Source organism: Tiliqua scincoides, chromosome 8 (genome assembly GCF_035046505.1).
Source record: "Tiliqua scincoides isolate rTilSci1 chromosome 8, rTilSci1.hap2, whole genome shotgun sequence".
Classification (NCBI taxonomy): Eukaryota; Metazoa; Chordata; class Lepidosauria; order Squamata; family Scincidae; genus Tiliqua; species Tiliqua scincoides.
The window spans coordinates 59661027-59670769 of record NC_089828.1 but is presented as its reverse complement, the minus strand read 5'-3'; the positions used below and the strand labels follow the sequence as shown (position 1 = coordinate 59670769).

At 53.1% G+C, this 9743-nt stretch overlaps 1 protein-coding gene across 1 annotated transcript; it reads left to right on the top strand.

Moving 5' to 3' along the window:
- The first annotated feature begins 318 nt into the window (after positions 1-318).
- LOC136658889 (claudin-3-like) lies at positions 319-963 on the top strand. The gene has a single exon (XM_066635829.1). It carries the CDS (start codon positions 319-321, stop codon positions 961-963), a length of 645 nt encoding a protein of 214 aa, XP_066491926.1.
- The last annotated feature ends 8780 nt before the right edge of the window (positions 964-9743 follow it).

The window sequence follows — 9743 nt, the reverse complement described above, 5'->3', positions numbered from 1 at the left end:
TTGCCAGCCGGCAGCTGAAACCAAACGTCACGGCAAACAGCAGGCTGGAATTCAGGCCTGCTTCCAGCCAGCCCTCCATCTCTGGCGAATGCCATCTCCACAAACAAACAGTGAGGACAGCACCAGGGAAGGGCAGGCTGAGAGTCCGTTGGTGAAGCCCCACCCCTGCCTGAGTTCGCACAGCCCGCCCTGGCTGCAGAAACAGCTATAAATCAGCACCCAGCACAGGTTCCTTCTCAGCCCTGCTGGAAGCCACAAGCGGAGCGCGACCGACTGTCCTGCGGCTCAGAAGGCAGCGCCCGACCGTGCGACAACAACATGTCGATGGGCCTGGAGATTGGCGGTGTGTCCCTCGCCACCCTGGGCTGGGTGGGCTGCATCCTGTCCTGTGGGCTGCCCATATGGAAGACGACAGCCTTCATCGGTTACAACATTGTCACTGCACAGTTCACCTGGGAGGGGCTGTGGATGGACTGTGTGGTCCAGAGCACTGGGCAGATGCAGTGCAAGGTCTACGACTCCATGTTGCTCTTGAGCCAGGACATCCAGGCTGCCCGGGCCATGGTCGTCATCTCCATCGTCCTTGGGGTGCTGGGGATCCTCATCTTCCTGATGGGGGCGCAGTGCACCCGCTGCATGGAGGACGAGGTCACCAAGTCCAAGATCACCATTGTATCTGGTGTCATCTTCCTGCTGGCCGGCTTCATGATCCTCATCCCTGTCTCCTGGACCGCCAACACCATCATCCGCAACTTCTATAACCCGATCGTGCCCGAGTCAAGGAAGTGGGAGCTGGGGGCCTCACTCTACATTGGCTGGGCGGGCGCCGCCCTCTTGTTCTTTGGGGGAGCTTTGCTCTGCTGCTCCTGCCCCCCCAAGCAGGACCGGTACAGGCCCACGAACATCGTCTACTCCGCCCCCAAGTCCACGATTGCCAGTTACGACAAGAAGAACTACGTGTGAAGCACTGGGATTGCGTGTGTGTGAAATCCAACCACCACTCGCCATATGCACTTTGCCTTCGCGGGCTCCAGGGAGAAGCCCTCACCCGACTTTATCCACCAGGGCAGCTGGATGGGCGCATAGGCTGCATCTGCTTTGGGGACAGTGACTCGTGTGCAATGCTGGGCTGCGACTCTCCCGGTCCCTGCCAAAGGACTGGTTCCATCATTCCCTCCTTGTTGGTGGACCTTGTTTCCTGGCTCTAACCTCAGACGTTTCCCTCCACACCCTCCTTGGACTTTCATCCGGCACCTGGCAGCTCCGACCCTGATTTCCCCAGCTGCCGCTTCACAAGGTTCAGAGAGTTCGCCACCATTTGTGAGAGCCTGGAGAGCTCCTAGTGGGCTGCGTCTTCGATGTGGAGCCTGCACTACGCAGCCCCAGCCAGGCATTCACTCTCCTTCCCTGGAACCTTCCTTTCTAAGGGGATTGCTTGAAAATGGAGGAATTGAGGGGCTGGGGCGGGGGAGGCCAGAAACATACCCAGGAGAGAGAGGCTGGCCACGCTTGGCTGAAACGGGCTGCTGTCTGTCAGAGACAACTAGGCAATGGGTAGGAGGTGGGCCCCAACCTCTGGGAAGATTAACAGGCCCCACCTGAAGTCTGGGGGCAAGAAGAGGCTGTAGGCAAGCCTCCTGGGAGAGATGCAAAAGAGAAGTGTCTCTTCCGCCTCTCCTTCTCTGCCCTTTTGACAGGGCAACAAGCCCTACTGATTGCCCCCCCCCCCCCCCGCTCATAATGGACAGAACAAAATTGGGGGAAGTTGAGGTCAGGAAGCAGCTGTGGGGCACATCAGAGGCCACACTGGGGCAAACAGACACGCATTTCTGTGGAGGAGAAGCTCCCAGCGGGTTGTCAGGCGGAAGGATAAAGGTGGCTGACATTCTTTGTCTTGCCAGGCCTGGCTCTGTGTAAGGAACATGACGGAGCTGCCGGGTCCCAAGGAACCAGGTCACTTGCCTGCTGGCAGTGGCCCTCTCGCGCCTTCCTCAGCCCTTCTCTCCAGGTCAAGTTCCCAAGTGCTGCCAGGAGGTGGACGGAGAGGCGTCCTTGTTACACACAGCACGGTGGCAACTACGACTCCCCCACCGCTCATGCTCTGTCTCTGTAAGTTACATGGTGTTTCCTCCCCCCTCCCCCCAATAAAACTGCGTTTGTCACTCAGCTGCCTGCAGCCTTCTTGACACTTTGCTCCGGCTGGAGAGTCGAGCACACTCCCACCTTGCACGAATGGTGGGCTGTCCCAGCAAGCCCCAAGGCTGCGCCAGAAAAGGCGTCGTTCTTTTGCTCCCAGTTTCTCTTCCGTGACTTTCCATAGCACATGCCCATGCGTGTGCTGCTTCGTTCTTCTTATGCACAGACAGTCATAAAGGGTCTCCCCTGGATAGAAGTTTCCCAGCGATGGCCCTCTTGGGGGTGTCATGATTATTCTGGCCCCGGGGAAGCAGGGGAGGTTTCCATGCAGACTCAGGCAGGAAATTTAGTCTGCTCCTATGCATGCCTACTCAGAAGCAAGTTCCATTATAGTCAATGGGGCTTACTCCTAGGTAAGTGTGGATAGGATTGCAGCCTTAAAACATCAGTGCTAGGCTTATGCCAGTAGTGAGTGATGCAGCACCAGAGGGGCCCTATCCTACCAGTTGGATCTCATTGAAAGTGCAGAGAGAGGGGGAGCTCAATGGATCTGGCCCACAGGTACCACCCACTCCTACCTGATCCCTCTGAGATGAACAAGAGTTAACAAGAGAGAGGCCACAGATGGAGGGAAAGGTTGCCCTTTCCATGGATTCGAGTGGTAGCAGTTTCAAGACTTGCAGCAGGAAGTAACTTATGGAACTCGCTTTCATGAGATGTGGCAGTGGTCGCTCTCTTAAATGGCTTTAACAAGAAATTAGACAAATCCATGACAGGGGAGAGGTCTATCAATGGCAATTAAATGGATCTCTCCTATCCACTTGGCCATTGGCCATAATATCTAAATGTCCAGAGGCCTTCAAATACAAACAGGAAGTGAGACTGCACTCCTGTTCTCACTTGTGAGATGCCCTCTCAGGGCATCAGGCTGGAACCAGAACCAAGCACTTGTGTAGAGGGACCCAACCAGGGGATTTCAACATTCTTGGGAAGGAGCAGACAAGTTCACAGAGAACTTGTCTACAAACTGCTATTCCCTCGGCAGCTAAATAAACCCACCTGGAGAGGCTGCCTGCCTCTGAACGCCAGCCAGCTACAGGAGTGGTGGCCTCCTTGCCCTACTTTGGTCTTCCCTCCCACAGAAAGGAGGAAGCTGGCCTAGATTGGTCCGATCCAGACCAGCAGTAGTGGCACTGCAAGAGAGTTTGCTCACTGGGACTCGGGCATTTCATGTTCGTCACTGCATATCTGTGGAGAAGGTGCAGGTGGTCCCCAGACCACCACTTGACGTCATCTTGGGTTCGCTGCTTTTGCACTGCAAAGAGAAAAGCCAAATCCCTCCCTATACTCCATGTGGCTGCCATGAGACCTGGGTGTCCCACCCTTCTGGGATACACAGCAGTGTGTGAGGAGTGTGGTGAGGAGGGGAATGAACTGTTTCTCAAAGCGGATTGTGTTGGCTTCAATGGTGGCAGGTTGGAGGGAGGTGGCGGAAGCAGACTTGGGGTGAAAAGCACCCCAAATCCACTGCCCACTCAGACCCCTCTTGCAACCTGCCACCAATGCAACCCACTTCTTCAGGTGACTGCATGGATAGGCTGGTACTGGCTGTCCTCTGAAATGCCACAGGCCAGTCCAGGGTCCTGCTCCACCAGCCACCATTCCTTGGAGAGTCACCTCGCTCTGATTTCAGTATCTCTCCCCCCCCCCCATTTGAATCCTTCTTTCTGCCTCAGGCTGACCTCTGGAACAGAAGTGGACACGGTCACAATTCAAGGGTGCTATGCAGACCTGTTGTGCCTGGGGGGAGTTAATGAACTGGAAATGCAGGAACTCACGTCCATTGCTTGAGGAACTCAAGTCCATTGAGTCAATGAGAGCAACTGCAGGGTAGCCTTTACCTCTGGGATGGGAAGTGGGTAGAGATGGCTATAGAGCACCATTGAAAGCTCAATAAATGGTATGGAGACCCACATGAGCCCTTGTTGAAATGTGTGCCAATTTTCACAGCTTGGGTGTTGGGTCCCCTCCTCACATGGAAGCCCTAACCCCACATGTGTAGGGCAAAGAGGCACTCTCATCACTGGTTTGCCTGTAAGGCAGCCTGAGACTGAGATACAGCATTTTAAAAAAACAGACCCTGGCCTGTCTGGAATTAAGCTGGGCATTCCTTACTTTCCAAAGGAAAGGGAAGCAGTCAGGACTCAACATTTCAGTGCCAATGTGTGTGGCAGGATGCTTGTTGGACCTGGTGTTCACTGCTGGACAGATGGACAGTGATATGAATGTGCAGGGATTAAGGTCACTCCTTCGTCACAAATGGGTCACTTCCGAGTGGCATTTAGGTTGATCACAGCCTCTTAACACCTGCAAGGGCAGAGGACTGATTCAGCTGGCCCACCCCAGAAGCTGACAGAGCCATAGGGTTTCCTGAGGGCTCTGTGGGGCTTGCCTGCTACTAGGATCACTTACTCATCCATCATGTTGGCAGCCTTCAGTCTCGAAAGACTCTGGTATCGCGCTCTGAAAGGTGGTTCTGGAGCAGCGTCTAGTGTGGCTGAAAAGGCTGATTCAGGAGTGACAATCCCTTCCACACTGGGAGCAAGTGCAGTCTGTCCCCCTGGCTATGGGCCTTCCTTCTTTGCCTCTTAGTCTGTTGGCCAAGTGTCTCTTCACACTGCGAAAGGCCATGCTGCACGGCCTGCCTCCAAGCGGGTCGCTCAGAGGCCAGGGTTTCCCACCTGTTGAGGTCCACTCCTAAGGCCTTCAGATCCCTCTTGCAGATGTCCTTGTATCGCAGCTGTGGTCTACCTGTAGGGCGCTTTCCTTGCACGAGTTCTCCATAGAGGAGATCCCTTGGGATGCGGCCATCATCCATTCTCACGACATGACCAAGCCAACGCAGGCGTCTCTGTTTCAGCAGTGCATACATGCTAGGGATTCCAGCACGTTCCAGGACTGTGTTGTTTGGAACTTTGTCCTGCCAGGTGATGCCGAGGATGCGTTGGAGGCAGCGCATGTGGAAAGCGTTCAGTTTCCTCTCCTGAGTTGCACAAAGAGTTGCACTAAAGAGGCTCCAGGTACTTGCAGAGAGCGTTTATCCAGAATCACAGTGTGGATTCCGAGCCAACAGGTCCACCACTGATATGGTATTCTCCCTTAGACTTACTCATCCAAAACCCTGGTCAAACCCTGGAATTACGAGGGTGGTGAATTGACTCACTCCCGAGCAACCTCTGCCTTGTTCCAGAGTGAAGCAGCTCCCTGGTTTTCTGTGGAGCTGCAGGCAGCGAGGTGGCTTGGCAGACGTCTTGAGCAAAACCCTTGTGATAAGTCTGACTGAACACAGGCTACAATTTATGCTATTTTGTGGCTGTAAGGACAGCAGAGAAGGCTTTTTGCTTCCCTGCCAAGAAGTACGCTGCAGAGCTGCTCCAAGAATCTCCGTCTAGTTCCCCAGGGGAGAAAAGAGGCCAACTCAGTTGTTATCTATTTGCTCATTACTTGTGTGGGTGAAACTGTTCACATCTGCCAGGACTTAGAGCCTAATCCTATGCCTGTCTACTCAGATGTAAGTGCCATGATAGTCAATGGTGCTTACTCCCAGGTAAGCATGCTTAGGATTGCAGACTCCACATTGACTGCGTCAGTTGACAGCCCCAGTGTCTGTGCAGCGGAGCAGCCCCCTTACAGGGAACATTCACGGATGGATCTCATGATAGTGCAGAAGTTGTTGTCATCGTCATCATCACCATCTTTCTATACCGCTATTCTAAAAACCCAAAGCAGTGTATGGACAAACACGTAAAGATAAAACATTAGAATCAAATATTAAAATAAGACCATTAAAACAATTTAAAAGATAACAAAAAAAGAGCAGATTAAAATGTCAAAGACTGTATAGCAGTATCAAAGCTAAGAAGGGGTCCCTTGGGGGTGCCTTCCTCCCCAAAGGTCAGGCAAAATGGATGGGCCTTCAGACCCCACTAGAAACCAAGTCATGCCACTGTTTGGGGGGCCATGGGCAAATGGCCAGAGGCTGCGCTGGGGCAAGGGTGGCTCCCTGAAGCTCCTCCATCCTGTGCTGCCACCAGTAATCAATGGGGGGTGGGAAGGATTGTGGGCAATTCGGGGCAAGGATTGGGCCGGCCTGGAGGCATAGCAGTGGCAAGGAAGAGTAAAATGGGGTGGACTGGGGGAGGGCAGGGGCATGTTGGAGGCGGGAGGGGTGGCACCTGGCACAAGTAACTTGCACAGGGTGCCACCCCCTCCAGAGCCTCCTGACATGCTCCTTTTATCTCTTTGGATTTGTGCCAAGGAGACCCATTGGCTATGAAGGGGCTTAGAGAGGTCAGGGAAAATGTGGAATAAATAAAACAAGGGGTAAGGCTGGAACTGGGCTGCCACTCTCTGTCGCTCCTGAGAGCAGGACCAGAACCAGCCGGTTGAAACTAAAGGGAAGGAGAATTGGGCTAGACCTGAGGAAGTATTTCCTGGCTATAAGAGCTGCCCAGAACTGGAAAGGTCTGCTGCCTTAAGTGTTTGTGGGCTCTCCCTCTTTGTAGGTTCCCAGTCAGAAGCTGGATGGGCCCCTGCTGGGGATGCAGTAGCAGTTGCCTGCACTGGGTAGGAGACTCGACTAGATGACCTCCCAAGTTCTTTCCAACTCTAAGAGTCTACAATTCTGGGGCTGAGGGTTGGCGTCAAACGCAGTTCAAATTCCAATCACCCACCAAACACTAAGAACAGCTTGTGCTTACTCAACAGTCTGAGTGGATAGTACACTCTCCACATGCCCAGAGGCCTCCTTCTCTATGTTATGACTTTGCACATTCCATCCCAAGCATTAAAAACTGGTTTTGGAGGAAATGTCTCCTCCAAACTGAGCCTCGGCAGGGCCCAGAGTTTGAGCTGAGATGGAATTTGGGCTCCTCTTGTTCCTTTTCTTCCCATTTGCGTCACAGGAGGAAGAGATCTCTGGGCTTCCTCATTCTGTGCACTCCGAGTTGAGGCTGGGTTGAGCAAGCTTCTGTTTGTCTTTGGCTGTGCCAAGCTTCAGAGAATGGGGTGGGCAGCAAGCCCACGCCTTCCCACTTGCCTTGGCTCATCTGCTGTAGACAAACTGCAAGAGCATCACAGGCAGGAGGGTTTGGGACTGGGGAGGGTCCCCCTGTAGAGACAGGAGCTGAGTGAGGGGCTTTGGGTACGCCTCACCATGGTAGGGTGACCAAAATGGCTCTTTCAAATGGAGTGGCAGCTGCTGCAACATTTCTCTGCATGAGAAGCTGTGAGGACAGCATCCTCTTCTCTGCACAATTCTTCCATCACAGAAAAGGATCTGGCCTGTTGAGTATCCATGTAGCCCGTGTAATCCAGCTACGAAAAAGAGGGGAGATCTCCTCCTTTGACTGCTCTCACCCAACTGCAGGCATGACAGGCTTTTCCCACCATGTGCATGATGTCAGAAGAGCCCACTGGATCTGACCATCTAGCCACATCCAGCATTTGATCTCCAAGAGTGTCTGGTCAGGTGCCCCCAGGAAATAAAGCAACAGAGTGTGATAGTGACGTTCACCTCTCATTGCTCTCTGGCACTCAGAGGTCAGTGACAGGTATATATTTCAGCAATTTCCCCCCCCCCACCTTTTCCCCCACAATAGGGAGCCCCAGGTGGCTTAATATGCAAAATCACAATAAAATACAATAAAAGCCCCTGAACATGGAAATGCCGCTTCTGCACCACAGCCATTCACTGCCACTAGACCCACCCTAATCAAGAAGCCACAGTGAAAACAACAGGCAGAGATTCTGCCTGGTTCGAACTGGAAAAGGAGTACGGCAAGGACGCCTCCTTTCACTTCTGTTCAATCTGCGGGCCGAAGCGATCCTCACAAAGCGACATCTGGGTGAATCAAACATCAAATAATAATTGGAGGCAGAAACATTCGATACACGGATGACACTCCCTCACTTACAGAAACCAAGAAAGACCTCATCAACAGGTGAAAAGATGAGAACTTTGGTCTTACTCTAAACATCCAAAAGACGAAAATCACACCCAATGTGAGGAATGCAAATGTTAAGAAAACAGTTGATGGTATTGAACTTGAATGCGTGCAAGAATTCATAGAATCACAGAGCTGAAAGGGACCTAATAGATCATCTAGTCCAACCCCCTGCCTCAGGCAGGAATCCTCTCAGATTCAGATCCATCTCCAACAGGTGCTTGTCAAGCCTTGGCTTGAATATCTCCAGGGAGAGTCCACCACCTCTTTTGGCAATCTGTTCCACTGCTGAACCGCCCTGACCGTCACGAATTTGTTCCTGACGTCTAATGACCAGGGCAGTGGATAAGATTGCTCCGGAGCGACCTCTGCCAAGTCGCAGACTCAGAGCGGCTCCTTGGTTCACTGAGGAGCTATGAATGATGAAGTGGCAGGGCAGGCATCTAGAGCGACGGTGGAGAAAACTTGGGATGAATCCGATCGGACAAGCAGTAGAGCTCATTACAGAGCCTATTCCGTGGCGGTGGTAGCAGCAAAGAGATCGTTCTTCTCTGCTACCACTGTGTCTGCTGTGAACCGTCCGGCAGAGCTGTTCCGTGTGGTACGGGGCCTCCTCCATCAGGCCCCTCCAGTAGACCAGGAAGAATACACGGTCAGCTGCTGTGACACATTTGCACAACATTTCGCAGATAAAATTGATTGTATTTGTCACAATTTGGATGCCACATTGACAATGTCTGACGATGTCCCCTTGGCAACTGCTTGTCCGGTGTTGTGGGATTCTTTTCAGCTTGTACAGCCTGAGGATGTGGACAGACTCCTTTGGAGTGTGAGGTCATCTGCCTGCTTGCTTGACCTTGCCCAGCTTGGCTGATAAGAGCTGCCCGGGGTGGACTGGCTGAGTGGACGGGGAGGGTGGTCAACTCTTCCTTGATGGAGGGGATGTTACCATGTGCTTTGAAACGGGCGGTGGTTCACCCCTTCCTGAAGAGGCCCTCCCTGGAGTCCACTGTATTAGACAACTACTGGCCAGTCTCCAACATCCCATTTCTGGGCAAGGTAATTGAGCGGGTGGTGGCGTCTCAACCCCAGAGGGTCTTGGATGAAGCGGATTATCTGGATCTTTTTCAATCTGGTTTCAGGCTGGGCTTTGGGACAGAAACCACCTTGGTGGATGACCTACACCGGGGACTGGATGGGGGAGTGCATCCCTGTTGGTCCTGCTGGACCTCTCAGCGGCTTTCGATACCATCGACCATGGTATCCTTCTGGGCTGACTGGCCGAGTTGGGAGTTGGAAGCACTGTTTTGCAGTGGTTCCGCTCTTACTTGGAGGATCGGTCCCAGATGGTGGTACTGGGGGATGCCTGTTCGACACCCTGGCCCTTGAGGTGCGGGTGCCACAGGGTTCAATTCTGTCCCCCATGCTATTTAACATCTACATGAAACCACTGGGAGAGGTCATCAGGGGGTTTGAAGTGGGGTGCCATCAATATGCTGATAACACCCAGCTCTATCTCTCCTTTCCTCCAGACTCCAGGATGAGGTCCTGGAGCGCTGTCTGGAGGCAGTGAGGAACTGGATGGGGGCTAACAAGCTGAAA